This window comes from Brachyhypopomus gauderio, unplaced genomic scaffold (genome assembly GCF_052324685.1).
Source record: "Brachyhypopomus gauderio isolate BG-103 unplaced genomic scaffold, BGAUD_0.2 sc71, whole genome shotgun sequence".
NCBI lineage: Eukaryota > Metazoa > Chordata > Actinopteri > Gymnotiformes > Hypopomidae > Brachyhypopomus > Brachyhypopomus gauderio.
This window is the reverse complement of record NW_027506892.1, coordinates 286,644-303,521: the sequence shown is the minus strand read 5'-3', so window position 1 is coordinate 303,521 and position 16,878 is coordinate 286,644. Positions and strand designations below refer to the sequence as shown.

At 41.4% G+C, this 16,878-nt stretch overlaps 3 protein-coding genes across 3 annotated transcripts in view; 1 reads left to right on the top strand and 2 right to left on the bottom strand.

Annotated features, from left to right (window-relative positions):
• Positions 1-3,899: 3,899 nt before the first annotated feature.
• On the bottom strand, positions 3,900-6,684 carry purba (purine-rich element binding protein Ba). The gene has a single exon (XM_076989944.1). The coding sequence runs from the start codon at positions 6,661-6,663 to the stop codon at positions 5,749-5,751; it is 915 nt and encodes a 304-aa protein (XP_076846059.1). The 5' UTR covers positions 6,664-6,684; the 3' UTR covers positions 3,900-5,748.
• Positions 6,685-7,324: 640 nt separating this feature from the next.
• Positions 7,325-9,870, top strand: h2az2a (H2A.Z variant histone 2a). The gene is made up of 5 exons (XM_076989943.1): positions 7,325-7,493; positions 8,686-8,763; positions 8,934-9,047; positions 9,159-9,288; positions 9,459-9,870. The coding sequence occupies exons 1-5, from the start codon at positions 7,491-7,493 to the stop codon at positions 9,518-9,520; spliced, it is 387 nt and encodes a 128-aa protein (XP_076846058.1). The 5' UTR covers positions 7,325-7,490; the 3' UTR covers positions 9,521-9,870.
• A 3,752-nt stretch (positions 9,871-13,622) lies between these two features.
• The window catches only part of hs3st1l2 (heparan sulfate (glucosamine) 3-O-sulfotransferase 1-like 2), a 29,371-nt gene continuing 26,115 nt past the window's right edge, over positions 13,623-16,878 (bottom strand). The window contains exon 2 of the mRNA XM_076989942.1: positions 13,623-15,786. Within this exon, the coding sequence (XP_076846057.1) occupies positions 14,733-15,644 (912 nt within the window). The 5' untranslated portion in view covers positions 15,645-15,786 and the 3' untranslated portion in view covers positions 13,623-14,732. The remainder of the gene's footprint in view (positions 15,787-16,878) is intronic.

The window sequence follows — 16,878 nt, the reverse complement described above, 5'->3', positions numbered from 1 at the left end:
ATGAAAATTATGAAAATGAAATTAACCTTAATTGTCATTACACATTGTACTTGTAGATTGCGCAACGAAATTGGTTTACAACCCCCCTCTTGGTGCAATAGAAAATAGAATTTTTTTTTTTTATTAAATAGAAAAATCTAAAATATAAACAATTTAAATGACTAAAAGCTATGTATTGCACATTTGTGTTTTAGCATATAAACAATTTAAATTACTAAAAGCTATGTTTTGCACATTTGTGTTTTAGCATATAAACAATTTAAATGACTAAAAGCTATGTATTGCACATTTGTGTTTTAGCATATAAACAATTTAAATGACTAAAAGCTATGTATTGCACATTTGTGTTTTAGCATATAAACAATTTAAATTACTAAAAGCTATGTATTGCACATTTGTGTTTTAGCATATAAACAATTTAAATGACTAAAAGCTATGTATTGCACATTTGTGTTTTAGCATATAAACAATTTAAATTACTAAAAGCTATGTATTGCACATTTGTGTTTTAGCAGCAATGTATTGCGCATTTGTAAAAGCAGCATAAGTTTATTTCACTTGTCTCTGTAGGCAGACAGTGCATCTACCGGTGAACTGTATGGTCTTTGTTTAACAGGGATATGGCCCTGTTATAAAAACTGTCCCTCAAGCGGTTTGTCCTTGTTTTAAGGTGTCAGTATCGTCTGCCCGAGGGCAGCAGTTCAAACATCCTATGTCCTGGGTGTGTACTGTGCTTGGTGATCGTGTGAGTCCTCCTGAGACACCGAGTTCTGTAGAGGTCTTCCAGGGAGGGGAGAGAGTGTCTGATGTCCTTCTGCGCTGTGTTGATGATTCTCTGTAGGGCCTTTTTGTGTGCGATGGTACAACTGGAGAACCATACAGAGATGCAGTACGCCAGGACACTCTCCAGTTTCTTATCCAACTGCAGATGGTGTAAGGAAGACCAATGTACATTAGTTTGACAGTCAGTCTGTCTGGGAGTTTGGTGTTGAAAGCAGAGCTAAAATCAACGAAGAGCAGCCTGGCATGGTGCCCCTGCAGTTCCAGGTGAGAGATGGTGGCATGGAGCGCTGTTGCTATGGCATCTTCTGGTGATCTTCTGTAGACTTCAGGGCGTTATAATTTAGAGGAGCGTGCACACGTAGGCAACTTGACAGGATTATATCACTGATCTCTGCAGCCTGTGAAAAGTACAGGCTCCCAGAAACAAGTGTCCATGGCCCATGTGTCTCTGATTCTGTCTCTTGTTTTACTAATGCTGCAAAGCATTTTTATGTCACAAAAGTGAGTCAATGTTTGAACTTAGTACATGACCAATAGAATCAAATTTAAATGAAAGAGCTGACTCACACATGACAGAGCTCATTACATCTACACCCCTGTACAACACATCACTCATTACACCCCCTTTACACTCATTACATCTCTCATTACACCCCTGTACAACACATCACGTGAAAGGAATCAGGGACGTTTTCCTGCTTAGATTAGAGAGTGACAGTAAAATGACTAACACATGAACAATATTGAATGAGTCTCTAGTATGAAGCCTGATGTTAATTCTAAATGAGCATTTTACACCTCTGCATAATGTATTGATGTCTTTCTTTTACACTGACAAAACTAACAGTGCGGTCAGTTTTGTATTGTCAATACAATGTTTAAGATTCATTTGGGGGCATAGACATCTGATCTAAGGTCAGTACAGGACCACCACAGAACAACATAAGACTGTGGTCTATGTCAGTCTATGGGACTGACTGTTCTTTGTATACATGCATACACACCCTTCTATGAACATGAGAGTATCAAAAAAGAAGAGGATTACATCAGGTTTTTTTTATATAGGAGGAATTATATGTAGTTGTTTGCTTCTGAGTGTCCCTATAATCAGGGGTGCACATAACCTTTTACTGAGTTACTCAGGTCAGTACCAGGAGTGAGTTTAGTGAGTTACTCAGGTCAGAGTTTGGTACTCACCCCTGGAAAAGTCCGTCTGTTCTGGCCTGTGCGGTTCGGTCAGCACTCCGACAGTGTAACGTGTAACGTTATATGAGATAGAGGCGCGTAGTAACGCAAGTCACAGTACGCGTTATTCATTTTTGTCGCGCATGCGTACCAGCTATGCGCACCCCTGGTTATATTAATATCTGTATATTATGGTTATAGCAAACCCATCAATACATCATGTTTATAGTACATTCATTTATCAGCTCTATGTTTGTACGTATCTTTGTATTCTCTACTGTATGTCCTGCACTTGTTTCTTATTGCACTTCTGGTTAGATGCTAATCTGCATTTCGTTGCCTTGTACATGTGTAATGACAATAGAACTGAATATAATGTAATATAATGTAAAACCACTGGCACACTGAAGTCAAATTCTAAAACATTCACAAATAAGGAAACTATAATAAGGTTAAGTACAGCCAGAGGTGAAATCAAAGGGCATGATGACAACCACAATGACCAAAGCACGAGACACTTGTGTGTCTTCTGTTATTAATGATCAATTAATTTGTTCTTAATGAACAAATGAGTCATAGATGATAAATTGCATCACATGGAACTTCTGGGCCAGTGGTCTTATATAGACTACAATCTGCTTTCTTTGCTTTCTTTGGAAAAATTTTATAACAAATGTTATTACAGATTTTGAAAAAACATACACACACTATGGAATATCAAAAAACAATAACAAAACATTATGAAGTGTTGAAGTGCTGACGTGTCAGCCCAACAATCAATTCTAACAATGCTACAAAATGCAGTAAATCTGACGTCTCACGTGACCCCAGACATCAGGTAACGCTATAACTCACAGCTCACGCAGCTGACGTCTCACGTGACCCCAGATATCAGGTAACGCTGTAACTCACAGCTCACGTAGCTGACGTCTCACGTGACCCCAGACATCAGGTAACGCTGTAACTCACAGCTCACGCAGCTGACGTCTCACGTGACCCCAGACATCAGGTAACGCTGTAACTCACAGCTCACGCAGCTGACGTCTCAGGTGACCCCAGATATCAGGTAACGCTGTAACTCACAGCTCACACAGCTGACGTCTCACGTGACCCCAGACATCAGGTAACGCTGTAACTCACAGCTCACGCAGCTGACGTCTCACGTGACCCCAGACATCAGGTAACGCTGTAACTCACAGCTCACGCAGCTGACGTCTCATGTGACCCCAGACATCAGGTAACGCTGTAACTCACAGCTCACACAGCTGTGCTGGATACACCATTAACGGATCAACAGGTGTGTAACAGGACACATGACACTGCTGTGCAGGAATATCTTTGTTTAATGTTAACATACTTTAGCAGGTGTCGTGTTCTTGAACCCATGCTAGTTTGTCTCGTTAGATCTGTAAACGTGATGTTTACTATGTTTATACTTTTATTGTATACTTGTTTTACTATGTTGATTTATATTTATACTGTATACTTGATTTACTATGTTGATTTACTAATATGAATATACATTACAATATGACATATTAGTGCATCTGTAGATTGAGCGGTACAACCATAATGTCATTACAAAGAGGGAATGTAAATATTGTTACCTCCTATTTAAAAGGAGCCTAGATGTTTGAGATGCTGTTCATCTAAAGCTGTTTTACATTATGGTGAGATTAAGATTTCTGGGTTTTGCTATTCGCATGGTCACCTTATTGGACAATAATAATCAGAGATAATTGTGTTGTGTGACAGATCATATTTGTTAATTAGGGGTGATAAAATTACAAATAAAAAAAAAAATCAATTTAAATGCTGCTAAAAAATATAGCACAGCGCTAGCCAGCTGCAAAACCAATACTGCTCCTGTTCTTTCACATTTCATATGTATTCATTTAGTCCTCACACACTTCCAAATAAGAGTCAATTCCTCAGCAAAGAATTTTTATTTATTGTTGAAAGGAATTCTGTGGAGAATTACAGCAGAACAATCGACTGAGCAGCTGCCGTTGTAACAGTACAGAAAAGACAGAAGTCAAAACTCAAACAGATCTGAAATGTAGTACAAAATTACTATTGCTCCCAGGTGGTGGTAGTAATGTGTGACAAACTCTTTGCTGTTTCAAGGGCTTAGAACCAAAAACCTAAAGAACAAAAGGATAAGGGAGGGATTCACACATCAAGTCTGACAAGTGCAACAAATGTCGATCTGAAAATCATGTAACATTTTGTTGCTTTTTCTCTTGAGAACATAAAACTGTTGATAATACATTGTACATTAATCAGATAAAAAAGGAACAGTGGGGGTTATAAACTGTAACAGGCATGCACTTCACAGAATCATGGAAAAGAGCAGTGGTCTGATGAGAACACGCTATTCTGGGAGATCACAAGCATCTTCGGGCTGTTATGATAAAAGAAAAATGTCAAAAAGAAAAAGCAATTACTTTAGGGGGAAATAATATAAAACTTTATGACAAGTTAATACTGCAGAGATACTAGAAACAAAATAAAATGAATTTGAAGCATATTAAATAATGTTTCTATAACTTGCCGTTTATTATATGGTCATCCATCCATATGGAACATAGTAAAAATTAAGGAGGGGAAAAAAGACAGTAAGAAACATCCCACCGGATAATTGCATCCGAGATTTGTTTAAATAAGCCTGTTCAGGAAGCATTTAGAATTGATTCTATAATTCCTATATATAAATATATTTCTATATATATATATATTTCTGTATATCATTTTTAAAAATAAGTCTTTACCCCTGCTGGGTGGTTTTTACTTTTAATCTCATCTCTTTTCCAGTTAATGCAAGAAAGCCCTCAGTATATTCAATTCACAAATTTCTGATTTTACAATTACTCATACTGAAATTGATCCATCAGTGTTTTGCGTATAAATATCTAAAACACTGGTTCAAAACATGCCCCTCTTTCCCTTTTAGCATAATGGAGCCCAATACCCAAGTTAAACCTTTTGCCATTTAAGAGCAAAGTGTTTCAGTACATTTAAATCAGCATAGGCTGTAGTCCACCTGTAGGTCGTGTGCTTTATCAACCTCCCACCATTTTCATAAGCACATAGTAGAATAATTTAGTATGTACAGTCATCCTATTAACGAGTTTTGAATTTTACTTGTTCTTTCCTGACAAGAAAAAAAATAAAATAAAAAACATAAAATTGCCGATGCTTAAGAGAAGCGATGTTTCATAGCACCTTTCTATTTGTATGGGTCTCGTATACTGCAAATCTCCAAAATGCTGTTTGAACTGCGCCCACAAGTTGAACAAATCCGAGTTCAATAATTTGATACAGAGGTGATAACAGAATAATAACAGATTTCCCACTTGCTGTGAACTTCGCGTTATTAAATCGATGCTGGTTTTCTGTCCGTTATGGTAATACACCACAAGCACACATAGGCTACTGTGAATAATCTCTCATCTTTTAAAAAGTAATACTGTGCGCACATGTGAGCTCTTAAGCACACAAACAACAGTTTTAGGCTTAACGGGAGTTTCTTTTTCCATGACATTTAAAACCGGGTTGCACCAAAGGAACTTCCAGATCACTAGGCCTACTGCAGCTAGCTGGACGTTATTGAGCTAGCTAGGTCATCTCTACTGCTTTAAACAATATTCTTTTATTCACGACAGTGTTTCTCAGTCATACAACTTTATTCTCCATAGTTTTAGCATTAAAGTTCGATTCGTCATGCACGTTTTAATGGTTCCGTCTGGCCTCACGGAGCGGCGGCGCAGCGCGGCCGGCTCAGTCGTCGTCGCCCTCCGACTCGTCGGCTCTCTCGTACATCTTATCTCGCTGCTTCTCTTGGATCTCCTTCATCTCTTCGGCGTAGCGGCAGAACGCTCCGCCGAACTTGCTCCAGGCCTTAAAGGGTATAGTAATGGAGTTTCTGTAGCTGGGCTTCACCTCGCTCACCCTCAGAAACACGCCGTACTTGTTCGACCCGACGTCGAAGAAGAAGCGCTTGGAGTCCACCGTGATGGCCGTGCCCTCCGGCAGCTCCCCGTAGCCCCCGGCGCAGCCGCCCCCCACCAGCTCCTCCTCGTCCCCGCCGTAATCATCTATCAGCTTGGCCAGCGCGTCGCGGAACTCTATTAGTCCCTGAGCGGGAAGGGCGATAGTTTGTCCGGACTGCATGCCCCCGCCGGGGACGCCTCCTCCCCCGACCCCGAACCCGGGGCCCCGGTTGACGGTCTGGCGGATGCGGAGGAACCTCCCCCGCTGGTTCTCCTTCAGATCCAGGTAGTATTTTCTATTTTCCCTCACCAGGAACTCGCTCTTCAAGGCCCGTCTGGGCCCGCCGTCATCCCCGCCCGAGGACTGCGCGATCTGCTCGGGCGTGCTGGGCCCCAGCTGCGCGTAGTGCTCGATGAAGTCGCCCAGGTAGTCGCGGAACTCCGCGGCCACCGACATGGACAGAGTGAGGCGGCTCTTGGAGCCTCCGGCCCCGACCTCGGCGATCTTGATGAACCTGCCCTTCGAGTTCTGCTTTACGTCCAGGTAGAATCGCTTGTTTTGTATGTCGAGGCGTTTGGACGCCAGCTCCTGGGTCTCCTGGTCCCTCTGGAAGTGCGGGAAGCCGCCGCCTCCGCCCCCGCCGCCGCCGCCGCTGCTTCCCCCGCGCTCACTCCCGCTGTCCCCATCCGCCATCTTCACCATCACCAGGAGCGGCTACGTCCTGCCCCGCTTAGCGCGCGACCCCTTCACGAGCGCGCGCGACGACGGATCCCCAACATCCGATTGGATTAGAAGCTGTCTGTTACGCTAGTAAACAGCAAACGGGGCCCTCATTGGTGCGTTTTAGTGCCTATCAAACTATTAGTCCCGCCTTACTATGTTATTGAATATGTTCACGAGGCGATTGGTTTACTCTCCTGTCGATACAGATATGAAATACGGCGACACGTTTAATTGTACCACAGGGTTGGACTCCGGGAACGCGAAGGTCGTCATCGCAGCACACTACTAGCTGGCCAATTCACCATTATAACACCATACAGTTCCTGGAATTAAACACCGCGCTACTCAAACAAACGTCAATTCTTCAACCTGACAGGACTGAGAAACTTCACAAACGCATTGATAGTTTTATCGGTCCACTATGGGAGAAATAACTTTAGTTATAACACACACTTTCCTGCAAAACATAATATAGATTCCGGGATCGTGGCAAGACATTGAATAAGATGTAGTTTATTACACGCCAAAGTAAGTTGTTTTTGGTACATTTTGTAGACCCGCCTACGTGCTGTTTTTTGCGCAAATGCCATTCAATGGTGGGGGATGGTAAAGGAGCGCTTCCAAGCTACAATGTAATTGGTCCTCAAAAAATTCGAACCAACAACATGGATTGTGATTGGTTAAAGCCCCCGCTCGGTTTGGCTGGAGTGTTCTCTCCTGAAGAGGGTTTATTGTTCCTCTGTGTTTGAGGCGAAATTCATTTAGCTAGACCTCCCGTTTCACACATAAAACGACCAACCCTTGAGATGGTATGTTTTCTCCTGTTTGTATTTTGCATTTATATATTTTTCTTGTACTTCATCGAAGGTTCTACTTGTTTGAGGACGTTTTCTGTTATTAAATGTTTGAATGAGTCGGTTAGCTAACCCTGCTAGCTTGCTAGTCACGTCACAGCTACATGCACCGCTGTGCGCGCGCGCTAGCAGCTACGGAAACGGCGGGAGTTTTCGGTGACTTTAGACGTTTACAACTTTTGCAACATTAATATAAAAATGTCGGTGGTCGTTGTGTAATAATGTGTGATCTGCGAATTCGTGTTGATTTTCATCTGGCGAGATCTAGCTACCTAAACCAGCGGAACTAGCCAGTTAGCTTCTCCATAGCGCGAGTGTATCGGGTCTCATTAGCACCGCAGCTAACCGGAGTCGAGCCGGTGTTGGCGGGGTCCGCCGGGCAGCGCGTCCGTCCTCCTCACGGACCGTGTGGGTCTCACACCGAGCGGCTGTTGCTGTTTGCCCCGTTTCACGCAGCACATCGTCCCGCCGGGGCGGACTCGCTCTTCGCTTTGGCCCGGAGGCGCAGAGCGGGGTCGGATGTAGCGTAGCGGCTAATGCTAGCGGACGAGACCATTAGCGGGTCGGTTAATTCACACTGGGAGCGGAGAGTTTATCTGATCTGGTTTTAATATAATTCTACATATAATTCTACATATATTGATCAATGATGCGAGGAGCCAACGTGCACCTAACGGTCCGAAAAGGCTCATTGCTGTAGCGATGTACAGTGTTGACGGTTAGCTAAGTTAGCTTAGCTCCTGGTCAAACACAATACAGCAGGTTAGCTAGCTGGAGGAAACTCGGCGGGAAACGGTGGCGTGTGAGGAACCGGGACACGTTATATCGGGGCGAGCTGGAGCTGCCTCGCCTCCCATAAAAACATGGCAGGAGATTTAAACATGGCAGGAGATGCAGTGTCTCGCTGACACGTTGGGACGTTTACGATAACGAACCGGTTGGTAATGCGAGAAAAATGACCAATCAACCCAGCCGAGACCATGGGAATGGATCTGACCTTATCAAACCTAACCCTAGCTATTTACACTTTATACTAACCCCGCACATTTGTGATTTGTCCAAGTATATTCTTGAAGTTGATCATTCGTCACTCTGGTTATAAAACTGGATGTGGATTTGACTTGAGAAATTTCCTTCTGTATACTAGGCCGGTGGAAAGGCAGGAAAAGACAGTGGGAAAGCCAAGGCGAAAGCCGTGTCTCGCTCACAAAGGGCTGGACTTCAGGTAAGCCTCAACATTTCATCATTTATAACTGCCAGAAAAATCTTTTACAACATTAGTGAATTCACCATAACCACTACAACTAATTTGGGGGTTTGAAATGGTCATTGGTCGGGTGTAGTGCTCTTGCACAGCAGTAGCTAATTAAGTTGTTTCTTTCCAACCGCTTCTAGTTCCCTGTGGGTCGTATCCACAGACACTTGAAGACCCGCACCACTAGCCATGGACGTGTAGGGGCTACAGCGGCTGTGTACAGTGCAGCCATTCTCGAATATCTCACAGCCGAGGTAAGCGCTGTTCTCATTGGAATGTAAATGTTTTTTGTGGACTGTCCTTTTGCCTCTCGAGCAGTTGAAGGCGCTCCGTACTTCACTCTAACAGTGGATGCCCTACTTTAGGTGCTGGAGTTGGCAGGAAACGCCTCCAAAGATCTGAAGGTGAAGCGTATTACCCCGCGCCATCTACAGCTGGCCATCCGCGGAGACGAGGAGCTGGATTCCCTCATCAAGGCTACCATCGCTGGTGGAGGTGAGTTGGCGCCATTTAAGTACTTGGAAAGTCTGGTTGAAAACTGCATACATAGTTTGTCGGTCTTGGATTTTAGAACTCGTGATGTCCCTCGTCTTAACTGAGATGTAGGAGTTGGTCGTTTTCCCATGGGTCTCGTGTGATGGTGTAAATGTGTTCTTTTTCCACAGGTGTTATCCCCCACATCCACAAGTCACTGATTGGCAAGAAGGGCCAACAGAAGACTGCGTAATTATTGTTGTTGTGGTAACTTGGACTCAGACTCACGTTTGGACTGTGACCACCACATCGCTCGCGTTCATTTGTTTATCCGTTTTTCTTTTTCCTTTTTTATTTTAAATTAATGTTAATGTTGTACTAGCTAACACAAGTGATTTGTTAGGTTGTGTTAATGTTATCTACCAAAATTAGTTTAAAAAGCGTTCCCTACCCCCTTTAAAGCTATTTTAGAGACATGCAGGAATTGTGATTTTTGTCCTGTTGTGAAAGTGAATTTGTTTGCTTGATTGGCCAGAGTTATGGAAGTGTTTTATACTGAAAAATGGAATCAATTAAAAAAAAAAAACACACATTTTTTTACAAAACATTCTCCATGTTTGGTTTCTGACTGTGTCTTTCTCACTAGTATTCATGTGCTCAGTTCAGCAGTGTCTATACTGATTGCAATGACATCCTTGTGTGGATGTGTAATATAGTAACTCAGTAAAGTTATGACTGAAGGGCACCGTGTAGCCATGTTAGCGCTTGTCAAAATATGAATGTCTGGTCTGAAAGCCATAGTTCCAATCCTTTTGAGTGTCTTTTCTCCACATAATTCATACATTTCAAATATAAAATATTACCCAAATATTCTAGCCTAATCATTGGTCAAAAGAGCCTTTTCTGCAAAATTATGATATTCTAATACAATCAAATGATATACTCCTGCAAGATTATAAAAAAAAAACCTAGTTTGCAAAACGGCACTGGTTTATTAAAAATGCAGACTTATCTAAAATTCCATTATTGTATGCAGAAATGGTGTCACGGGGTGCTGGTGGCATTATTAACGTAAATGAAATGCGCTCAAATTAAGCCTTAATTTGGTTAGAAGCATTTGAATGTAAACTTAAGAAAAAAAGTATAAAGTATATTAGAACCTGGAAATGTATAACTTGTATGAAGTATATTTATAAATTGTATGCTTTAAATATTCACTGGATGGCAGGTCTGGGAAGATATAGATGGATGTCAAATAGACAAATTGTTCATCCAGCCTTTCTCTGAATAGGGATGAGTTAAAAATCCCTTTATGCATATGGAAAAAAAGTTACATGCAAACAAAATTGAGGAATTAATCTGTTTATTGGTCATGTCAAACGCTTGATGTGAAAGTTCAAACCCCCCCGGCAGCTGAACACCACGCACTCTGAGGAAGTCCTAAAAGAGCCACGAGAGGCCCCGCCCACTCAAACCTACTCCTGTAAGTACGATGTGACAGTAAAACATTTTATTTGATTTGATTTCTGCAGATTTCTAATTATGCAGGGAGAGGTGAATATCAATTTATTGCCATGCTGGAAGCTGAAAAAAAAATTCAATATCAATTATTGTGTTCTGTGGACATCTGGTGTGCTGAGCCAGAGCAAATAAAGCATGTATTTCATACGTTTGTGCTGAAAACTATCAATGATGTGGAAGTAATATGTTCAGAAAAAAAAACGTAGTCTGTTATTTTGTACCTAGACATGAAAACGCATGTAAGGAAAATCTTTTTCATAACAAAAATTCAATTTGTACTAGTAAAAAGTAAAATTGAGACATCATAAATGTATTATAGTTATAATAGTCATAATATAGTTATAATAGAACTAAAATAATTAAAATTGAATTATTTATCTAAAAAAATAGATAACACTTCAACGGCTTGCTACAGTACAAATCAAATGCAAATTTGATGTCATTATTCCTATCCTAAATCTACAGATTAGCTAATTAAACTATCATGGTGTCGAGACGTAAATTAATTTCAGATATCCGTAATGTAAGTGTTCACTAAAAGTAAAAACGATTTCCATACTGAAAACCTCTTTCAATTAATTTAGGTAGATACAATAACACAACCCATCAAATCACTTGTGTTCGCTCATGATAAACTAATGGAGAGATCTTAACAGGTTTATCTTAAGGGATATCAGAAAATATTTACATTCTGTCTAATGTTGTTTCCTTCCTCGCCCAAGGCACGCTTGTCTCGTGTGCAGTCAGCTGAACTCACATTAGCATTAAAACACGAGGACATGGGGGCAAACGAGAGAAAGTTTCCAGAACCTCAATTGCTCAACGCCAATTAAATTAGTATATCAGATTTTCAAGGGTTTGCCGTTGAAAGAGATTATGACTGGTGTTTTCTGTGTTTACTCTATATAGTCTCCATTTGTACATAGTTTGTACTGTCACCCAGACAGCTACAATCGTACATTACAACACCTCACTTGACTCTTTTGAAACAAATTTATTTTTTGTCGCACGTCTGATTCGTTGGCGCCACACGGAGTCTCACGGCTGTGGGCAGTCGCCTGCACGTGTAGAGGATATCTGTAAATTGTAACTACCGTCGATAACAAGGGTTATACTGTTCCAATGTAAGCATTATGAGTGTTTCATCTCAACACTTTCAGTGGAGGTGTCTAGTGGGTTACCCAGTAATTGATTACCATGATGGTAACACTATGTTTAATATAATGTTAGATGTTTAATGGTATCTAAAGCAGATTATACTATAAAGAGTTTAAACAATGAATCTTCTGCATATGGACACTAATAAAGTTTAGTTATGGCGAGGAATGAGGCAGAGACCATTGCTCTTGCATTTATTTTAATAATGAAACCATGCTTACTTCAAACAGGTGTAAGGGGGTAAAAAGGAAAAATACATTCAGGGAGGCTTCTTACACCTCTCAACTGGAATTTTAGACCATAGTCTCATATTTGAAGGGTGTCTTCTCCTAACAGCAGTTTTAAGATCTCTCCACAGGTGTTCAATGTGATTTAGATCCGGATTTATTGCTGGCCACTTTAGAACTCTCCAGCACTTTGTTTCCATCCATTTCTGGTGCTTTTTGAAGTATGTTTGGGGTCATTGTCCTGCTGGAAAACCCAGCTTTCTGACACTGGGCCCTACGTTGTGACCCAAAATTCTTTGGTAATCTTCAGAATTCATGATGCCGTGCACACAGTCAAGGCAACCAGTTCCAGAGGCAGCAAAACAACCCCAAAACATTTTTGAACCTCCACCATATTTGACTGTAGGTACCCTGTTCTTTTCTGTGTAGGCCTCATTCTGTTTTTGGTAAACAGTAAAATGATGTGCTTTACCAAAAAGCTTAATCTGTCCACAAGATGTTTTCCCAGAAGGATTTTGGCTTACTTACATACATTCTGGCAAATTGCACTTCATTTCATTCAAATGTCGACGGATAGTTTGCACTGATGCACCCTGCGCCTGCAGGACAGCTTGAATTTTTTTGGAACTTGATTGGAGTTGCTTATCCAACATCCAGACTATCCTGCGTTGCAACCTTTTATCAATTTTTCTCCTTCGTCCATGTCCAGGGAGATTGCCATGAGTTGTAAACTTCTTGATTATGTTGCACACCATGGACAAAGGAACATCAAGATCTCTGGAGATGGACATGTAACCTTCAGATTATTGATATTGCTCCACAATTTTGGTTCTCAAGTCCTCAGACAGTTTTCTTCTCCTCTTTCATGTTCTACATGCTTAGTGTGGCACACACAGACACACAATGCAAAGATCGAGTCAACTTCTCTCCTTTTTATCTGGTTTCAGGTGTGATTTTTAAATTGCCCACACCTGTTACTTATCACAGGTGAGTTTGAAAGAGCATCACATGCTTCAAACATTCAAACAAAATAAAAATTTATTTACCCTCAATTTTTCTGGCCCATTTTTGGAGTTTTGTTTGAAATTGTGTCAAATTTGTCCTTTTTACCTCTGTTTTTTGTGTTGTTCCAATAAACACAAAGGAAATAAACATGTGTATAATAAAACATGTGTAATTGCAATAGTTTTCTGCGAGAAATACTTCATTATCTGGAAAAAACTCAGGGGTGCCAACACTTTTGGCCATGACTGTATTTTGTGTAAGTGGTGGGTGATAGAGTGCTGTCTATCTGACACAAGGAAAAAAAACTGATGTTATTTACGTCATGTTACTGATGACGTAAATAACACCTCTTTTCAAAGTGAACATGGGAATGGGTTTAAATTTTGTTTCATTTAACCTAACATTCATATAAAATTAAATAGATGAATAAACATGGACACATTTGGTAAACAAATTAAATGTCCTGTTCGTTGCTTAATCTAGTTATATAACATATGTTGGCTATATCCCAAGGGACGATCACATTACCGAAGTAGCTATGCTAATTGTTAGCTATAATTTACAATAAACAGTTAACTAAAATAGACCCCTGCTTAATCACCCCTGTGCAATCAGCCATGACGAAATCTGAAGACCCAAACAGAAAGTTTGGGTTTTTCTGAAAAAAAGAAAAAAAATCTGGGGTCACCAACAGGAGACGAGAGAGATAGAGAGAGAGAGAGAGAGAAAGAGAGAGAGAGACTTAAATTAGCCTATAAGGCCTGACTTATTTGTATAGAAGAGTTGCAGGTTAATAAAAAGTATTTAATTACAAAATCAATGTGTTATTCCACTAGTAGTTGTCATAGTAAATCACATAGTAAGTTAAGTAAGTTAAGTGCTTTAAGTAAGTTAAGTGAAGTAAGTAAGTGATTTTTGATTCTCTCCACAGGTCTACTGAACAATGTCACTTTTCTGGTTCTTAATATGTTGTTGGATGTTTGTGTACAGATGTTTATTGGTTTAAAAAATTGATAAAGCATACAGTCATCATAAAATATCATAGCAGACAATTAAAAAAATAGAGGTTTCTATTTAAAATGATCCAAAGAAATATTCAAGTATAAATTATTAGTGTTATGAACAGGAAAAATGAAAAACAACAATTAAACTTTAATTACTATGATTCACATTCTTTTTTAAAGACCTGCAGGAAGTACATATAATACACACAAAGCAAAGTTGAACTTTATTGCCACCATTTGGCCTTTACATTCGTTGATCTATTGCTACTTCTATTTACATTTCAAACTTGCAGTCAACAGCATGTACCTAACATTGCATCTGAGTTTACGGATCAGTCTGTTGCAGTTACACACAATGAACACCAGTGGGAGCCCTTGTCCAGAGCGACACATAGTTCACATTACTCTTGGACTCTTAGACTTTTTCAGTTCAGTTCATGATTTTTAAAAGTGTTGAAAAGCATACTAGCGTGTAGATGTTACCTCAGTCGAACAGTAGCTAGTGAGCAGTGTTGTCTTCAAGAGCTTCTGCAGTGCAGATCACCCTTCATTAGCACCAGTCAAAGGTCTGACCAATCATGTTGAAGAAGATCTGATTGGGCCCCCTGAGGTATTTACAAAGCGTATGGAAGGCCTTGTTACTGAGGGGTGCGTGCGGTCTCCCCTTTGATTCATCAAGACACTTGTCATGTCCTGCTGTCAGCAGGCAGTAAAACCCTTTAGTGGTGTTAAAGTAGAAGTTTTCTCGTGTTATCTGTGGCGCGAGCTCCAGGAACTTCTCGGCTTTCTGGAGCTCAGGGAATGGGTCCTGGATTAGTGCCTCTCCATCCACAACATGGATCTGCTCCCTGGGGAAAAGCTCCAGCCAGCGGGCCAGGTGGTGGTGGTAGAGGCTCCTCTGGAGAGCCTTGTAGCTGGGGTTGACGTGTCCTCTGTGCAGGAGCAGTTCATCTAGCGGCTGGTACGGCTTCTTCTGCTGTATGCGGTTGTGTAGGACTTGTGTGTAGTCTGACACGAGTCTGTGGGCGGGGTCACGCACAATCAGAAGGAGCTTCACTGCAGGGTTTGTCAACCACATCCTGGCGGGTGCCAGTGGTGCCGTGAAGTAACCGGGGGTCTTCTCGACAGTCACCTGCCCAGGGAGGGTTAGTGGCATCTGGGCACGGTACCAGTCCAGGCCCTTGCGGAAGTTTTCATCCAGGTTGAAGTAATGGATCTCGGCCTTGGCCACCTCCACATCCGGGTGGAGGTTGAGCATCTCCAGGAGAGCCCTGGTGCCACCCTTACGCACCCCAATGATGATGGCTCCTGGCAGACGTCGAGAGACGGCAGCGCCTGGGGTCTGAGGTGGGGTCGCAGAGCTCGGGGAAGCTTTGGAGGATCTGAGCTCCTGCAGGCAGATACATAACTGAGCCTGCAGTACCAGCAACAGGACAAGCGCCAACAGAAGAGTCCACAACATGGCGATACTTCAGTCAGTCAGGTCAAGGGTAGCAGAGAAACACAAAGGCACACACACAGGGAGAGGACACAAACCCAGCGTGTGGGAAAACAAGCTGACAAACAACAGCTGTTGATCGCCTTCAGTGCCTTGATTCCAATATCTGTAGAGAAAAATAGGAAAAGGTTTAAAATAGGCAATATCTAAAATAATTTGATACTTCCTACATGATTAAATATGCAACATATCATTTTTTAATTCGGTGTGGTGACAGAATAGATTAAAGATGCAAAGTGTTTTATACTGATAAATGCACTGAATTTAAAGACATTTTCGCAGGCAATAAATGACTTCTGTTTTGCTTTATAGTCACAGGCGTGGTAGTGGGGGGAAAAATGGACCTGACTACCCAGGGCCCGAGTAGGGAGAGGGGCCCATTTTGCTCATGTGCCTTATTTACTGGCATTTATAGGGGCCCACTGACATTGAGAGCGTACAGGGCCCAGAATTTGCTGCTACACCCCTGTTTATAGTAGATATTATGATTTATTATATTATGCGTCAAACTTTATAATTGAAATATAAAAGAAATATAAGTCTGTGTCATTCTGTTTGTGTGGTTTAATTAATATTTTATTAAAACGCGCGTCAGTGGAGGTTCATTAAACATTCATGCTGAAGCAACAATCGCAAATGTAGAAATCCCAGCATGGGATCGCTGGTTGACCGGAATCTCAAATGCATGTCGCCCTCTAGTGGTAAATAATAAAACTATCTTGGATGTCTTAGCTGTGCTGTCACATTGATCCAACATTAGCCTCAGTTACATTGTCTTACATGTTTGCACTTTTCATGCCTTTAATGTCCAGTATGAAAAATAATATAAAAAAATATTTTCATGCATTACAGCCTGTTGGCCTCTCTGTTGAGTCAGGGTTATTAATTTGCTCGTCTGCAGGTCTGGGGTTGAGCCCGTGTAAACAAGCACTGTTGTTTCTGAATGTTGTCTAATTGCACCTCTGGGAGTCGGTGTTAAACTCCACAGCCTCGACACCCACACGTTCAGTCCGCTAATCCTATGGTGCGCAAAACTCAGCATCATCATTACCACCTCAAGCATCATCAACTCCACCATTACTGTCCAAGTGTCCACATAATGCCTCTTTATTCCCCGGTCAGACAGCTGTTATTGCCAAATGTCACAGCCTGTAAGTTGAGCAGCGACTTGGTTTGCTTTCTCATCCGTGGTTAAAGC